Source organism: Spea bombifrons, chromosome 10 (genome assembly GCF_027358695.1).
Source record: "Spea bombifrons isolate aSpeBom1 chromosome 10, aSpeBom1.2.pri, whole genome shotgun sequence".
Classification (NCBI taxonomy): Eukaryota; Metazoa; Chordata; class Amphibia; order Anura; family Pelobatidae; genus Spea; species Spea bombifrons.
The window spans coordinates 26,280,591-26,298,943 of record NC_071096.1 but is presented as its reverse complement, the minus strand read 5'-3'; the positions used below and the strand labels follow the sequence as shown (position 1 = coordinate 26,298,943).

At 40.1% G+C, this 18,353-nt stretch overlaps 2 protein-coding genes across 4 annotated transcripts; one reads left to right on the top strand and one right to left on the bottom strand.

The window, feature by feature from the left end:
• Nucleotides 1-4,656: 4,656 nt before the first annotated feature.
• CCDC85B (coiled-coil domain containing 85B) lies at nt 4,657-7,455 on the bottom strand. Of its 2 annotated transcripts, XM_053449700.1 has the most exons (3): nt 7,419-7,455; nt 6,348-6,625; nt 4,657-5,593 (listed from the first exon to the last, which is right to left on the bottom strand). In XM_053449700.1, the coding sequence occupies exon 3, from the start codon at nt 5,506-5,508 to the stop codon at nt 4,903-4,905; it is 606 nt and encodes a 201-aa protein (XP_053305675.1). In that variant the 5' UTR covers nt 5,509-5,593; nt 6,348-6,625; nt 7,419-7,455; the 3' UTR covers nt 4,657-4,902. The 2 variants fall into 2 exon arrangements, with proteins under 2 accessions (XP_053305675.1, XP_053305674.1); XM_053449699.1 differs by lacking the exon at nt 7,419-7,455 and having other exon boundaries at nt 6,348-6,946.
• Nucleotides 7,456-11,554: 4,099 nt separating this feature from the next.
• Nucleotides 11,555-16,678, top strand: FIBP (FGF1 intracellular binding protein). 2 transcript variants are annotated; one of them, XM_053449689.1, is made up of 11 exons: nt 11,555-11,593; nt 11,981-12,076; nt 12,868-13,066; nt 13,315-13,441; nt 13,534-13,634; nt 14,222-14,355; nt 15,064-15,169; nt 15,356-15,419; nt 15,718-15,804; nt 15,906-16,003; nt 16,409-16,678. In XM_053449689.1, exons 2-11 carry the CDS (start codon nt 11,992-11,994, stop codon nt 16,476-16,478), a joined length of 1,071 nt encoding a protein of 356 aa, XP_053305664.1. In that variant the 5' UTR covers nt 11,555-11,593; nt 11,981-11,991; the 3' UTR covers nt 16,479-16,678. The 2 variants fall into 2 exon arrangements, with proteins under 2 accessions (XP_053305664.1, XP_053305663.1); XM_053449688.1 differs by having other exon boundaries at nt 11,563-11,593; nt 11,976-12,076.
• Nucleotides 16,679-18,353: the final 1,675 nt, after the last annotated feature.

The following is an 18,353-nucleotide window of genomic DNA, read 5'->3' as shown; positions in this document are numbered from 1 at the left end:
GGACCAGACTGGGAATAAAAATAGCATTGGCAGTTTAAGGCCAACAAGTCAATAAAAAACAGGCCATCTGCTGGATTCAAGAAGCCACACACTAAATGTCTACATCAGATGTTGAAGAGTAACATGAGTTCACATGTATTGAAGAGGTGGGTGCGAGGGGTTATCAGGCACCAGCTTCTAGGTAAATGGGTTCTCTAGTCACCCTGGATAGACTTATTGATGACTACTATGGTACGTAAAATACTGAGGTCACATTAGTGTTAATCTGCAATTACTTGGGCTCTATATCAACTGGTAAAGAGATTTAGCAGGTCTAGCTGAACATTATTTTCTTACAAGAAAATATTTCAATATGTTTACTCCAAGTGCAACAAACGCCACTAATGCATGAATTCGCAGAAATTCTAATTTACATATTAAAAATAGGGTGGCCAGAAAATACCAGGACTATAAACTAATTGCAAATATATACTGCCAGTCATGCGCAAACAAACAGAAACTATCATATCAGGTTATTTTACTACTAAGAGCTACTATCAGGATCTGGAACACTAATCAGTAATGCATTGGACAGGTTGCACAGGATTTAATCTTGAACAAAGCTACTAGGCAGAGAATGCTTTTGGAGTGTACACATGCATTGAAAAATAAGGCTGCCAAGTAAAGCCCTAAAATCATGGCCAGCTCTAGGGTTTCTAGCAACCTAGGAGAACCTCTGTCACCGGTGCCATCCCATATGTTCTAGAATCCAATGGTGGTACCTCAACGCTGCATCTCCTCTTCATCTTACTGCTACTCTTTATTTAGTTTACTGACCATATACAAATACAAGGATTTATAAAGCGTAACTAAACTTAAACATTTCTTTTCCCTATCTGGTACTGTCTTGTTGCAAACATGTATCCAGTCAGTGACAGTGATGTTGCTGCAAAGTATAGAAAATGGTCTTCTCACTATTAGTAACTAAAAGAGTGGTCTAATCAGGAGGTTCATCTAATCAACATGAACATTCCATTGGAACATTCCATTCATGATCCGACTCACCCTGCAGAGACACAGGTCCAAGCATGTCCTTCCAGACACAAGTGAAGACCCGATGGCAGGATGAAAGGGAGCACTTTAGACACTTGTGGCTTGGCTCCAGTCTTTACTCCTGGCAGGCCAAGTTAGGCACTAGATTCATGCCAACACCGCCTTATCGGCACTAAAAAGATTTCAAAATCAGGATTTATTGTGCAGATAAACTCATTTTGGAATATCTCATAGTAGCCCCTTTCTCCTATATACACATTTACACTATAGAAAAAAGAGGAGGTTTCATCAAAGGAAGAAAAATGCTTTTACAGATGACACAAGAAAACCAATGACTTACATTGCTGTTGTCCCAAGAAATGTGTCATACTCCAGTTCCTCAAGAAACCTCCTATCCACCACCATTAAAAAGTCAATTGCTATTTACAACAAATTACCGGCAAGTGACTCTTCCACAAAGATTTTTATTACACGGATTTTATTCATGTATCCTGTTTAGGCATTGTTCAGAATGGTCATTTTTGTTCTAAACTTCTTCTTTCTCCTCTAATCAACCCTTAATTCTGCCGACAGGCTCATCAACAATAGATTACACAAGGGAAGCTTCATAGGGACCCCCGTGATCTATGAGGTGCTAACAGAGGTTGAATATAACTAGAATGAATTCTGTGATCGATTTGAAGGGAACCTAAGTATTTTAGGGGACGATTTCTATTTCACAATAGACAAAAGTGGAACAAACTCCATTTTTAGATCATTCCCCCAGTTCCACGTCTTACTTTTGGCTTTTTTCTTCTCCAAAGTACCCCTCTAATAATTTTCTGTATATGGAACTTCTACCTAAGACTGATACCCACCTTAAAACTTTTTTTTTTCTTCCAAAACCGACCAAATTCTAGGAGGCAAAGCCATTCTCTGGTGACACTTAATGTAATGTATGCCGATCGGTCTTATCTTTTACCTGTGCCGTTACTCCTATTACAGTCCTGCCTTATATTTAATTTATTGATTTGCCTGTAAAATGTCTCTAACATTGTATATAATAGAGAAAATATACTAATTATATCAGCGCAAGGGGTAAGTAGTACCCACCAAACAAAAGATTATATATAATGATAGTTTTGTATTCTTTTTATACAACAAAAACTGTTGAATAGCAGCACCTCATTCGGTATACAAAGCACCGGCTTCTATTCCACATCCATGGAGAGTTCTTGGTTTGTGACATCACAACCGGTCCTTAATACATCATACAGACAAACAAGGATCCTTACACTGACCACCAATGATTCATACATTTAAAAAAAAAAAAACACTAAAGTGCCCCAAAAATAACCCTTTCCAGTTATCTGATGCATGCATAAGATTTCCCTTCATTTAATTTAAGTGAAACTTAAATTAACAACTTATTCATGCAGCAATTACTTTAAAAATAGTATTTAAAAAAAACAATATATTGCAGTCGCAGTAATTTATTCTGAAGCATGACATTCATGCTTTTATAAGGCAGCCCGGCAACAGCTACAGAGAATCTGTAACAGGGCAGCCGCCGTCTTCTCTCTATATAAGGAGAAAAGCTGATTGGGATGCTTCGCCTATTAAATCCGGCTGACAGCAAAGTGACTCAAGACAAACTACCAGCTCTGCTTTTCTCCCAGTGTAAAATACGGCGTATGCTTTAAGTATACAGCCGCAATCTCAAACAATTCGCCGTTGGCCGCAGCACATTGGCCGCCGCCACACAAAATCTGATTCATGCAGCCCCTACCGTCATTAACATGGACATCAGTTAAAAACCCTTTGACCCATTTACTCTGCCCATTTTCCCAATGGAAAGACTCAGACCTTAATCACTCCTTGGTCTCGTCTTAGATTCAGGAGCCATATGCATGCATGCATGTTTAAATTCACCTCCACAACTTCTGCTGGGAGGCAATTCCACTTATCTACCACCATCTCAGTAAAAATCACTGCATGATATGTCCACATAGTCAAACAATCCTCTTCAACATACCCTGCACCGTCACTCTCTGTGCATATAGTTAGGTTAAGCATAAGCTGCCAATCATCAGTCATATACGTAGTGCATACGATAAATAAAAGGTTATTATAGTGTAAAATAAGTAGTCTTATCACCCCAACAACCAACTGAATAATCCAATCAGCGGGGGGCATTCCATTGATTGCTATGGCAAAAAAAGCGCCACTTTTCAACCTTTGCACAAAAATAAATTTCTATCCGTAACCCCAGTCCCTGAGAATTAAAAAATAAAATGAACTGCATGCTGGGGGTTTATGTACGACGATCTATTCTTGGGCTAAATGATAAGAGTGGTTCAGTTACCATGGCAAAGAATGCAATGTTTCTTCTTCTTACGCTACTCTTAGCAGTTTTCACAAGAATTTCCCCCTTTTCAATAAACCCCATGATCTCAAAACGTACTACTGAAAATTTCTAAACATGGCAGCAATAAGGCCGAGCAAACAACTATACAAATGCAACGGTGATAAAAAAGTGATGAAAAAAAAAAAAACAGAAATGCCCCTGTGCAAAATATTAGAAAGACAAAAAGTGACACCATTTTTAATAAAAATGTTACATATATGTACTGTTTTAATAATATATATATATAAATACATGTCCCGTAGTTTTTGTCTTTATAGTGCACTACATACATCTTATGTGGTTCTTGTATATTTGCCATTTTCATTAATTTCTTCATCATTATGATACATTGCCAGAAAAGGTTCAATTTGTGTTACGTTATGCACCTTGCGTTACACATGCTAGAATTAATTTGATTTGGGGGGGGGGTTTGAATGGATTTTCTGGATCACGTGTGCCGCATCACGTGTGTCGCCAGTCTCTGCTAGCATGCAGCAGAATACATGCAGCGTGTCTCTGCATGCAAGCGGTAAATGGCAGGCTGCTCATCCTTGCATGGCTGCAGTAAATTATTTCCCGTTCACCTCGGCATGCTTAAAGTCTCAGAGTGATCGAAAATGCCTTTTTTGTGCCCAAATACACCTCATTATACTACAGACAGAAAGTGAGCGCACCGCATCATACTACGTGCAAGCAGAGACTGCTTTCCATTTTCGTTTCTCAGGCATGTGGAATACACTGGGCCGACAAACACTACATTGTATACGAGCAGACGTGACAATTCCACGTGCAATGTAGTGTATACAGTGCAACGTCCATTTAGCTGATGGAAAGCTCTGCATCCGCCTAGAGTCTTGCGCAATCTAGTGCAGTAACTAGTCAATCTCCCTATGCATGGCGCTCCGCATCAATACACATGGGCAGGCTAAGTAGAGTCCATCAGCCCTGTGTTTCCTGCTTTGCTATTAATAAGCATTAACAGAAAACCTAAACAATAGAGAAAGGAAAAGGGCGCGACAATATGTTTGTCGCAGTAAGGCAATCTGCGGGTGTGACAGTTTATGTGAGACGCTATGATATACTTTTGCGTTTAACCCCCCTCCTACCAGATAACTTCAATGTAACGCAGTGCATATGCATATATAAAATCTCTGCATGAGTTTTCGTTCACCATCATTGCAGGTGTGTGTGTTGTATATATACAGTGTAGTGGATTAGCGCCGGGACTTGGCTATATCTTTTGAGTGTAGATGTGTAGAAAGGAGTGAATAGGACAAGGAGTTCTCTCTCCTGTATGTGGAGATGCGGGTGAACAATATCTGTTACCAATCTTTTCTCAAGTGTGCATACAATGAATTCCCAATGAAGAAAGAATGCGCTTACCCACTCACAAATTAATTCCCCTGTTAGTATCCCAGTCCAAAGTCAAGCGTCCCCCCAACTGTGGTCATATACATTCAATATTTTGGCTATCCCATCCATTTTCAGTCATCTGGAGAGCAAACAACATGAAGCTGGTCTGGGCTGCCCACACTGCCCGTACTAGAACTCCCATCTCCTAAGTCTCGTGGCCCACAGGGTAAAAGGCTTAGCTCTGATGAAGCAACAGGGCTGGCATGATGCCGTATGGGGGCACCATCTTCTTCCAGAGCAAGAAAAACCTCAGACAGGCAGGAGTTTTCACGCATGAGCTCCTCTTGACGTCTCTCAAGCTCAGAAAGCTTCTTAAGGTACCCGCCAAGGTCCTCCCTCAATACCTTAGCTGCATGGTAGCCAAACAGTTGCCACTCACTAGCCAGCTTCTTGCTCTTTAACCTATCATCATCCAAAAAGCAGCAGAGATCTTTCAGCTCCCTGTTCTCTTCTTGAAGACGATGGTTGACTTGTTTTAGCTCACGTATTTCTGTTAGATGACCTTGGAGTTGGCGGTTGACCTCTTTGATGAGACGGCCTCTCTGAATAAGGGCAGCCATCTTCTCTGCCTCCTCTTCTCTCAGCTTCCTAACTAGTTCTTCTTTACTATGAGACAGCATTTCCTCATCTGTCATCTTGGAAAGGTCCCAGCCTAGCAGACCACATTCCTCATTCATCCTTTGGCTTACTTGATTGATAGTAACAAAGCTTCAACTGGGATTAATGAAACTTGGACTTTTTTGGTGATGTCACCAATCCCGCCTGTAGAAAGTAGAAAAATAGATGAGACTCTTTTTCTTGCCAATGATTTTAAAGCAGTGTGTGATAAATCAGTCAGTCTTAAAATGGCACCACATATCATAATCGATTACAGAAATTAATAAAACAGACAATAATTAAAATAATGTAAATTGTCCTGGAGTCCTGGTATAATAGATTTCAAAAATATGGCTATGCAAAGTTACGACAATAGTTGAAATAAGGCATAGAGGGTCTAGGCATTACTAGTTCCTCGAAAAAGGGTCGTTATTCTTCAAAATGGCTTCCAATGGCTGCAAAAAGAAGAGTGCGAGTTGAAAATACGATGAAACCCACTAAACAAATAGATATTGCTGCCTCCGTTTGAATTTGTGAAAGAAACTTTTTCGGGAGACAACGGCCAATAAGCAAAACAATATCAGGTCCTCATAGTCTTGCTCCTGGTTATACCCGGATCTCCTAAAGTGGATCGGTAATTCCACAAAGGCTTCAGCTGTAGAACTGAATGTTTCAAAGGATCACCCTGTTTGATCAGGCTTTTACACTTATTAAAATGCGTTACTATAAAAAAATATATCTAAATACCATGTCCTGGTCGCAACAAAAGTTGGCAAAGTACGCAGCACAGCTTCACTTTAGAACTGAATCCGGATTGCAACCATTCAAAAGGGATTAATACCGCAGCACCCCAGCACAAAGCGTGTATGGTTTTCACCGTCCAGAAAGGCTTAAGGCACTAGCCTACGACTCCGCTCACCTAGGCTTTGTCAAGTTATGAAGTTTTATAAGCAATTCATATAGGTTTTTGGCTCCAAGCCCCAGGTACACAGTCTAACAAGATCGTTGGGCCTTTGCAGGACACATTCCAGTGAGGGTCCAGGTATTGATCTCATGGGCTTATACAGCAGAGATGATGCTTCCGTTAGTTTATGTACCATCCAAATAGACAAAAAGATCCTCTGCTTGGGGTCTCCACCGGGCATGTGCCAGAAGGTGCCGAGGAGAGGGAAATTCACATATCTGGATATGATACACCTGTGGGGTGAATGAGGACACTGGACTTTATCATCGTAAATGTATGAGGCACGCAAGAATGTAAACAAGAGTTATGGGAATAAAACAATAAAACAACACAAAAAGGTGGCATATAATTACGGAGTAGACGTAAATACCGCATCAAAACAAGAGCTAGACACTCCAATAATGGTAAAAATACAAATGGTTTTTAATATGATAAATCAATGTATCAGGAAAGATCATAATGTGAACAGAGGAGGACCAACGACAGAGCTATATGATTATGCACTGAAAACAGGCACAACGAGAGAGATGTAGGAAACCGATACATAAAATAAAATCGGAAAGGAGGAATGAACCAGCAAATACATGAAGGTTTTAAGATGGGGAAGACAAAATATCGGGGTAGGAGGGCAAAAGATGTGAGGAGATACTGGAAAAAAAAAAGAGAATAATAGTATCGGACAGAAGCGAGGAGGAGGATGCATGTAAATATAGCAGTATACATAGAGACAAATGTGCTAACCGAGCAATGGAAATATCAGGACACGAGGGTGGAAAAAAGGAGGATTACAGAAAATAGGAATGGAGGATGGGAGAAAATCACAGGGACGCAAGGTGAGAAAAATGGAGAAATACAAAAGAAAAGCCAGAGGCAGAGATGTAAGGAGAGAAGATTGCAATATAAGGGGAATAGATTGAGATATATATATGAAATGGTATAAAGGAGAGAGAGAACGAAGTACAAAAAGAGAATAATCAAGAGAAAGGGAGGAGATAGACGGTTTAATAAAAGAGAGAGGCAGCTAACCTGCTCGTGCAGCTGATGGAGAGAGAGAGTGGGAGCGAAAAAGAGCCGGGGGAGGGGAGTAGGAGAGGTGGGGGAGTGAAGGGAGGTTTGTGATGTCACGGACGATGAGGAGAGCTCAGGAAATCCTGTGCAGAGAACAAGCTTACACAGACACAATGTCTATTGTATTTGTTTGGACAAACGCCGTCTCACATGCACAGATGTTGCGAATTATACATGTATCCATAAGGACGGGGATGTATCAACATTTTGCGGAAAAAAATAAATAGTGTGATAGAGAAAAAAAAAGTTTTCTAATAATTCCCTGCATGAAATGGTAACGGAGAGTATAAAGCAAAGGAGCATTTTTGTCGCATGCCCTAAACATAACCATTTAGCTACTATTTAATTTTTGGTCTAATTCTATGCTTTTAAAGGTTGTATACGTTTTATAGGGGTTTATTCACTAAAGGGAGAGTTGATAGGAGAGTTATTAATGTCCAACCCCAATGAGCTTCTGCAGGACGCGCTTGGCTGGCCCTGTATCATGTTTAGAAATACCAGTGTGACTTGTTTAAAGACTCCTTAGCTATGAAAATATGCATGATACAGGGCCAGCTAGGGTTTCTACCACCATAAATGAAATACGTGTCTGGATATAATAAAATACATATCATGTTAAGTACATTTCTTAAAGTATAATGCTGGCAAATACTACGTCAACAGTTGGTTTGGTTAGCACATTTTCCTGGACTGCTTCAACAGGCCATCGTCCATGTTGTATCCGTAAAGGTACTGTTTACGTCCAGTGGAGAATTTATAGCAGAAGAGGTCATTACTTTAGCCCAGAGGTAGTCGCTGCATGGGCTTGATAGTCAGCGGTTATACATGGAACCTCTGTAGCAGATCAGCAAAGTTTTCAATTGTGTGCTGAACATCGCATTATGACCAGAAACCTTTCCTCCTGTTTGGTACCCCTGTGAAAAGTGTTCCTTAAGTGCATCGAACAACACTCAAGATATAAAATGGTTAATTGTACTTGCATGTAGACTATTCCTATGCCATTTAGTTCATCTTTACAAAAAAATCACTAGGAATGGGTTTTCCAGCTAGATTATGCATTGTCACAAAGTGTGGCAGGATAGATAAGAAAAGGAAGGAAATTGCAGAAGACATCAGCAGCATGGATTGTGGATTTAGGACTTAAGGAAGAGAAAAGACAAAAGAGCAGAAATCCAAAGGATGTAATCAAAGATTTTTACTTAAGACGCGCGCTTGACCTACATGGTAAATGAACAGAATTGGCTGTTTATGTTCTGGAAAAGGGACTACTCAATACAAGGGATACTAAATACTAAAAACAAATAAGGGACAGGCCTTGTGAGTTTTAAAAACAGGTCAACTCCATTCTAATCCCATTCCATTATCCGACCAGCACTCAGACTGGACCCACAGGTAGTAAAAATGTTTGTTATTTTGTATTTTATTATGTATGGTGTGCGTTGTACGGTTGGGCAACCTGTGGAGAGAATCAGGGCTTTGGCATGAACAGAAATACCTCTTATTATAAATATAGGTTTCGTATCTACACAGTATTGTTTTCTGATGCCATATTTCCAGTTACAGCCAAAGCAGCGTCAATTGGTTTTATTATATATATATATATATATATATATATATATATATATATATATATATATATATATATATATATATATATATGTGTAAGCATTTCAGGAGGTAGTTTCTAAACAGTTCCTACAGCCACAGCATTAAAGCCACGTCATCACAACACCGCTCAACCTTTTCCAGCACAGACCTGAGAAAACGCAGTCTGGGACAGCGATGTTATTCTAGATCCCTTCCAAGAGAAGACAGGCAACACTCTCAATGTGTAGACTCCCTGTGTATATGAGCCCGATGGAAGCTTAGGATCTTGGAGTCCGAATTCAGAGATCAAAAAGGCATCCTTCAAACTGAATGCTTTTGGCATAGGGCCACTCATGCCAGCTTTATAGGTATAATGCTGAGCCCTGCCACACAATAAGTTTATTTAGAGGAAATGACCGAATACTCTTGAGCATCAGTCTCTAAACTGACGAGCTTGTAAAAGAATAGACACATCCTCTACTCGATAGGCGGTGACAATCCCTGAAACGCTTTAATCAATCCAACTTTACTCAGGTGTAGTAGTATAAAATCATAGAATTTTATTCATTTCCATTAAAAGACAAGAGGAGGAATATACAGCATAGTGCATCATCATATATAACCATATGAAACTAACGCGTTTCGCGTTCCTGACTTAGGCTACATGTTTGTGCTGCCTGAAATGTCCTGTGACTCCACATGTGTAATTAGTGGTAGTAGACTAAAATCATGAAATCAGCGCAGCCTAGGGGATAATTGCCCCTTGCATTCCATTCCCCGAAACATGCAAACATGATGGTATGATTCACTGATCCCTTAAACATATGCATGGCTTCCCAGTCCATGCTCCTGCAGTTTATCTTCTTGCCAGCAGGTGGCAGCCTAACCTGTGTACACTAAGGCAGGGTACTTTCTGGTAAGTAGATCTGTATTAATGGGAAATTTGAATCAGGAAAACCAATTATGTGTCTGCCACACATCAGACCACGAATCAAGTTACAATTTAGCATCCTAAGTTCCTTCCTCAGGTTAAACCCCACAATCTCTACTGTTGCCATGTTTTCCAGTACATATATAATATTTACATGTTGCTGACCTGCCCTGTATGTATATCTCACTAATTGGTTCCTTTCCGTGAGTATGCATCACCCATACTGCAGGGCAGCACTTTACCTGTGCTGGTCATCAATATGAAAAACATTTATGTGTCCTAGAAAACACGGCCTATGTGGACACAATCCCACTGCAAAAGGCCAACTGCAGGAGCAATAATTTCGGCCATATTGCCAAACAGCACTCGATACCAAATCTGTTAACAGATACATTAAAGCATTTTGAGGCATTAGTACTGTATTTTGTTCGAAGCACAAACGCTCACCCTCTACAATAAGGCACGCCATGCAAATATTGCCTAAAACGGGTCTGAACGCACAATTCTGTGTGACTACAAAGGTAGTGCCAGTTTTTGATGAAATCCTGTCCGTGCTCTCATATATCATATATGAATACTGGTCCTCATGTTCTGGTGCTGTTGAATTATAAAACAAAAGAAGAAAGAAATGGGACCAGGGCAGTGCCAAATCAGGTAGCCAAAAGTGGTACAAAACAGGACCTTTCTAGCTTTAAAGAACCCATATTAATGGTAATATGCATTCTTTATAGCTGGGGCTGTATGTGACACTCGGCTGTCCCTTTAATAGCAGACCTGTTGTATTTCTACATTACACAGGGTGTCTCCGGGAAGAACAACCGTTTCTGGTAACAAAGAAATAGAAGGAGAGACACTCCAGTAAATTAATATGACAGCTTTAAATTTGCGTGATGTCACTTTTATAAATGCATGGGGGGGGGATTATGCATCCGCCATGTGCATTTGCTAGCCGCCATGCGGATGTTTTCAGTCGAACAGATCTTCCTGCCTCTTGCTGGCTCGGTGACCTATGCAGGAAAGCATAAAATATGCAAGTAAAGCACACCTCTTGATTTCAGGAATTGTCAGACCATGGAGGAGGGCAGCTGCAGTTGCAGAGCTGCAGCTTCCAGCCTGGGCAAGCATCTTTTCCCTGCTTTTACAGAACCCATATCAGAGTAACTGAATTTGAATTCTCCTTTAGTGGGGATGTCAGGGACCGTAAACTGTCCCTTGGATGGGCAGAGACTGCAAATGGCCAGTAGGCTGTGGGTAGAATTTACACTAGGCTGTCCTCTGAAACCACTAGCAGCTGGCAGCCACTTTTTAATCTGCACAATACGTAATTATTGAAAAGGTCTATTTAATGGAACGTGCTAATGTTTTGAGTTTCTTTTTCCTCTTTTCTCTTAAATGTACATAATGGCGGTGGGGCACTGGTATAGAGTACCACTGCGTTATTGCTCTGTTCACCTTCTTCATTCATTCCTGCATTTCCTATGAGATTACTCACTGTCAGTCGCCATGACACCGGAAGTTTGATGACGCAATCATGAAACCGGTGTATGCGTTTCAATTACCGAACCGGAAGTGTTTTAATCACATAGCAGGAACAGTGGAAGGGATTTGCGAGAGGGTAAGTTACAGGGAAATTGTAAAGTGCTAATAACCTGATATTTATGAGACGGAATATATATATATATATATAATGAGCAACACAGGGTCAGTAACGTGTGTGTGTGTGTGCAGATCAGATGGATCTGACAGTTTCTCACTTCACCACTATAGCTATATTTTATATATATATATATATATATATATATATATATATATATATATATATATTCTTGTTATGTTGTGAGATGTTTTCATATAATAAGTTCATTGATCTGGGATGTTGATGTGAAGGTACACCAGGTGACCGTGTAAAAAGAGTGAGCTTTTTCAAACCCTGGGCGCAAAGAGGCGCCGACGATGGAGAGAACACGAGAGTAATGATAATAAACCTTTTGCTCCAGCACAGGAATCCTCGCCATGGCTCATGAACTGGATGTCTTTGTTGGCAACACCACCCTGATAGATGAGGAGGTCTATCAACTCTGGTTGGATGGATATTCAGGTAATTCACAAAGATAGCAATAAAGTGAAAATCTAAACCTAAAGCATGTCCCTGTCTGTTTTGCTGTATTCTACTGCTACTTGTGTACATGGTGCATTCATTCCGTGTGACGGTGTCAAATCCGCTCTACAAGTCATATTCTCCTGACATTGTCCATCACCTGTCAATGCTGCCACCCGGGGCGTATCCTTCCCTAAATGTTGCATGCATGATGTCTATCCAGATTATCAAATGCTGCATATATGCCCTAACAAGGACCTGGACATGCTACAGCTTTCCATCCTCTTTGCATAAGGCTTTAGCCATGTTTAGGCATTTGGTTGGTGAGATTGGATGTAGGAACTCATCATCAACATGAGCTACTGATTGTAAAGTATTACATTACTGCTAACATCCAGCCTAGATGTTCTGCTCGACTATAGTTTTAGCCTCTCAACAGAGCTACCCTGTCTACCTTTTGTTTTAATGTAATACCCAACAATTGTGTTTTGGAAATTTATGTTTATATTTGTAACATTATAATTGTTTTGCTGAGCTCTGCATTATACAACAGTATATTTACTAACAAGCAGATACCACTTCTATATCACCTTGTGAAAATGTTTATTTAAGAAAAAACAACTAAGATCCATTACTTTCAGCCCAGTAACCTCAGTAGACCTTTTTCCTTTAGGTACCACCAATTCTAGCAGTTACATACCGTTAACTTATAAAAGTCCTAATCAGAAGTCCCACTTGGTCACCCTGAGATAATAGCAGCATCCTCTTCTTTCTATCTGTGTCATCTGCAGTGAGTGACGCTGTGAACATAAGGCTGAAAAGTGGCATTCTGGAGCAGACCGGAGCAGAAGCGGACGTCTTGCAGAGTGACACCATGGATCACTACCGTACATTCCAGATGATCGAGAGACTCCTTCATTACCCGCCAAAACTTGTGCAGCAGCTGCTCTTCCAGATACCTCCTTACAAACAGAGCATGCTGATTGAGAGGTAGGAGAGAAAACGTTACAACAGCGTCGGACCAGCAGAGAGAAAACATTCTCAGTCTTACAAATGAAATAGAGTTATTAAAAATGTTGGATGCCAGCTTGGGTGGTTAAAACCCGGGGAGCTCACCTGGAGAAGACAATGCCAATCGTGTTTTTGTTACAGAGAAAGCTTTAAATATATAACTGCATTAAAACAGCTCAAATGATTGCATGTCGCAGTCTTGTGTGATGCATTTTTTGATCTCTCAGGTATTATGCGTTCGATGAAGCTTTTGTCCGTGAAGTTCTGGGGAAAAAACTTTCTAAAGGTACTAAGAAAGATCTGGATGACATAAGCGCAAAGACCGGGGTAACATTAAAAAGCTGCAGGAGGCAGGTAATTTAAAGTATCACTGTTAATGTGTGCACCTCTTCTAGGTGTCATTTGTTCAAATGTTAGCTTTAATTCATTTGTTTTCCTTCTCCCAGTTTGACAACTTCAAGCGTGTGTTCAAGGTAGTAGAGGAGATGAGGGGGGCTCTTGTGGAGAACATTCAGCAGAATTTCTTGCTGTCAGACAAGCTTGCCAGGTATGTGAGATCCTAACTTTTCTATGAATGCTATTCTCACGTAGTAAGCGTCAGATCATGCGCTGATCATAACAAAGGTAAAAAAAAACTCTTTAGAACACGCCTGTTGTGCTCATAAATGGGAAAAACATAATTTGATGAATTGAAGAATACATTCTGGATCCGCAGCTTTTAGAGTAGTATGATTAACCATGAATGGCCTCTCTGGCCAAAAACACATCGCTATCATGGGTAGTGTATTTCGGAGCTTTACAGCCCTTACTGTGAAGAATGTAGCTTTTATTTGTAATATTTCCAATTCAGTCACATATTTCTTATAAAGTTGTGCCCAAAACTGAACAGAATGTATCAATATAGCAGCCATGCCAACTGTATTTTGCTTAGCCAGCCAACCCTTCTGTGCACTACGTACAAGAGGTTATCGGTAACTAAGCACCAGGGTTCCCTCTAAGGTGAACAGTGACACCTAAAAGACTTTTATAAAAGGAGACGTTTATCTAGGAGATGGTGTTTAAAGAAATCTCTATTAAATGCTCTATATCCTCAGCTGAAACTCTTCTTACTCCAATATCTCCTTCTTCACACAGGGATTACGCTGCCATTGTTTTTTTTGCTAACAGTCGCTTTGAGACAGGGAAGCGTAAGCTGCAATACTTGACGTTCGAAGACTTCGCCACTTGTGCTGAGCAGTTAATTCAGAACTGGACGCTGGGAGCCGTAGGTGCGTACGCAGGTCTTGGCTGAGGGTGTGCAGAGTTAGTGTACATATAAGAAATCGTATCCCGTGGATAGCAGATACCGCTTTTATCTGAAGGTTAAATCACAAAAACAACGCAAACTTTTTAAGAAGCTTTTCAGTTTCTATGGCAACGGCCTGCTTGCGTGTCACGTGTCAAGTCATTTTACACGATTAAACAAATTATTTTAGGGAAGGTTTCAGGCATTCCAGTGTTTCTAATGGGGCATTTAGTTACAAGAGTCCTTAAATTCAACTGAGAGGGTAGAATAGTACACTTAAGGGTAGTATCATGGATACTCATGTAAAATCGTACGTGTACCTATACTATATAGGTAGCAACTTAGTGCATAAACATACGTTAATACATTGAGGTGAGGGGGTCTCTTATATTTTGTTCTGGAAATTTAAAATAGGTAGCAACACTGATTTGAGACACTATTTCTATATTTAATAATCTTCTCATTCCAACTTACAATACAACACCACAAAGTGCAGGAAAAGTACCACTCATTTCTACGGTAATATATCCCCAGGTAATTTATGGAAAGACTGAAATCGCTAAAGTGTAGCCACTAGTTGGACATTTACGCAGACATAGTGTTTGGAGAACTGACTTGAGAGATGCTTCATTAGGTGAACAAGAACCAGACCAACTCTAACAAGACCTAAATAAATATGTCATCCGTACAGATGTCGCTGATGACATGGATATGGATTTAGATAAGGAATTTCTCCAGGATTTAAAAGATCTGAAGATCCTGATTACGGACAAAGACCTCCTGGACCAGCACAAAAGGTAACCCATCAGTAGCAGGACATGCTGGGGCCTTAACTTCATCAGTAGTTTGCAGACCTTTTCCAGCCTTCTTGCGAGTGAATCCACTGCCAACCTACTCTTGCTTGTCCGATACATTTTTTTTTGTTAAATTATGGATTTAGAAATACATAGTTTCAACAAATGTTGTTTTGTTGTCACTTACAGCTTGGTGTGTACATCTCTAAGAGGGAAAATCGGTGTCTTTAATGAAATGGAGTCAAACTTCAAGGTAACTTTAACAGTACTGTCTGAAACCTTACAGGCCTGCACACGCGGCTACGTGGTGACCCATACACAGCTGGAACCTGGCTTGTGGCCACTTCTGACATAACATAGAGTGTTCTGTATAAGCAAATGAAGCCATAATTCCCTTCTTACACAGTGCTTCTCTGTTGTACCAATGCAATGGGCAGGGCATTGCAACCACCTCTTTATATCTTGTACCCTCCATATAATGATTAGGTACACTCATACCCCTTAATCCATTACTAACAGTGATACTCTCCTTATCATTGTTTCTGCTACAGACGCTGTCTCGGGCTGTTGTGAATATTGGGACCAGTCTCACTCACAACAAAGATGTCAGAGATTTCTTTATTGACCTTGTGGAAAAGGTAAGACCCACATGAAAAAGCACTTCTAATATATTCAGTGTACTGCCATGTCTTGGAGGACTAATGATATGCTAATCACTGTTACTGTCCACGATTCTCAGTTTATAGAGCCCTGTAAGGCTGCTGGCTGGTCATTTTCAGACGTTCAGCTTTTCCTTACTCAGTATACAGCGTCTGCTCGGGCTCTTGATGCCTTCAAGTGAGTTACCTTCAGTTGTCTTTCCACTTCACCCCCTTTTTTTAATGTATGCTCCTTTTCCCAGCTTTGTTTCTATTTACTTCTCTCTGTACTCTCTATTTTACTTCTCTTTTCACCCCTTTACTTGAACTCATGTCTCATCATGCTTCTTCTCATTCCTATTTTAACTTCGACATCTGTATTCATTCCTATTCACCCTTTTTCTCCCGAGCCTTAATCCACTTTTCTTATTCCGGTCATCCTTTGTCTTTCCTCTCTACATTCTCTTTCTTCTTTTTTCCCCCTCATCAACACTTTTCTCTCTCGCATGCGTCTCTAGCTCTTGGCCTGTGATCCTTTCTAGTTGGTCTATTTTATTTCCACAATGTCAGAATCCTTGAAACGATTTTTCCGTGTCTTTCTCAGGCAACAATCTCTGTGGGAGCGATACATGGGTACCCTACGAAGCTGTCTTCTGAAAATGTACCACAACTAACTTTAGACTTTGCCTTGTAGCCATGAATGTTATTATCTGGCTCTAATCACTACCGTGTCTAAAAGGTGTCGGGGGAACTAACACCATTCACACCAGTGTTCTGCCCTCTGCATGCATATAAAGTCTGTTAAATCTTGATTGCCAACATTTTGTGTATATATGTATATAGATTTGTCTTTTTAATTAAAATGGTTAAACTATTTGCTGCATCCTTTCCTGTTTTTGTTTTTATTATATGTATGTTTAAATTAATGTTTTGCTAATTATCCATTCACATCAAATACAGTATTAGGCTATGTCTGAACTGGCCTCGGTGTTTAGCTATAATTGAACATATTATTTTTATATAGCGCCATCATATTCTGCAGCGCTATACAAACAAGACCTTACAAGTTATATATAACATAACAATTTTAGTTAAAGAAACGGGTAAGGAGGGCTGAACGAGGTTACATCCAGCCTCACATATCCGAACAAGTCTCCCTGCCGGGTGTATAACTAGTTTGCGCATTTAACTACATTGCACAGCAGTCTTATTTCTTGTGTATTGGTTACCACTACTCCCTTGGATGAGAAGCATTAACAAGCGTGGTTCCTCACACAGTCTATTCCAGCATGTCACAATTGTATAGTTTTCTCTTTGTACAGAGTATTGACTCCCTTGGAGCGCTGTACTTAAATGGGAAGATTCAAAATGATTCTTCTATAACTCATCTCTATCTCAGATATTTATTTTCTCATACGGAGCAAATGCCATCCATTGCAGGACGGAAATGCGGACTTGTTAAGGTTAAAACTCTATTCACGTTAGCCTAATTTTCATACAGAAGAATAGTCTCCTTAGAACAACAAGGGTTTTTACCCCAACTTTTCACGTCTTGGCAAATTCACACAATGTAGCAGAAGGGAACGTGTCTATCTCAGAGTTGTCTTACTCCATTTTTTTCCCCTGTCTTGTCTCTTAATGTAGAAAGCAGATTATCATTGCTTTCTTTTGACCCCTAAAGAGTGTAATGAGGCTTTTATAGGGTAGCAGCTGTCCCTTACTGATGGGACCACCCAGTCTGTGTTTTTTATCACCTGCCTTCACTATCCTCCCCCTCTTCCAAAGCCATTTGGTAAATGTCCACATATCGAACTCTTATTTGATGTCTGTTTATTTTCTCATAAATTGGGTTCTCTTGATATCTGACCCCAAATGCTTAGGATGCCTTTCAATCTTCTCTCCTGTTCATGTGTCTCAGTGTTGTCAAACTATTTAATACAGAGAACCACACACTGTACAGAGACCTTTGGTGGGTGATGTAATACAGTACAACCTATGTTTTCACAGAGAATGTGGGTCCTTGGTGTCCTCCATTTCCACAAATACCCTACCCTACTTTAATGTTACCTTCATGCCATCTTAATGTAATGCTGCACTAGTGCTACATCAAGCAACTTACTCCTCACGCAGTATTAAATATTGGTCTGTAATGAAGACACGGCATTGTTTGGTTAAAAAAAGAATAATACCCCAACTACATGCTGTACTCAGCCATCAGTGATATCTCTTGAGCTTCTGAAGCTTATTATTCTTAGACTTATGTGGTTAAAAATATTTAAATATGGGATTTATGATATTCTCTCTCCCCCTAATCTAAAAGGTCTGTTTCTGTCTTTGTAAACCATTGTTGCCTGAGTTTTGTTTTAATTTGCCCCAAATTACAATCCCTTACCTCTCCCCTGTGCATGGGGTCTTCTACGGTTTGCTTGAAGGGTGTGTTGGTTATTGGTCATATAATACCTTCAGAAACCAACAACCCAACAAAACATTTGTCATGTCGTACATTTGTTTAGCTTTTTGAATGGATGCGTGGGAAAAAAATCAAGGCA

Coding starts and splice junctions, on each gene's coding strand:
- CCDC85B (XM_053449700.1), bottom strand. CDS start 5,508: ATGAATGAGGAATGTGGTCTGCTAGGCTGGGACCTTTCCAAGATGACA.
- FIBP (XM_053449689.1), top strand. CDS start 11,992: ATGGCTCATGAACTGGATGTCTTTGTTGGCAACACCACCCTGATAGAT. Junction 12,077..12,867: donor CTGGTTGGATGGATATTCAG/GTAATTCACAAA, acceptor TGTCATCTGCAG/TGAGTGACGCTGTGAACATA. Junction 16,004..16,408: donor CGGGCTCTTGATGCCTTCAA/GTGAGTTACCTT, acceptor TGTCTTTCTCAG/GCAACAATCTCTGTGGGAGC.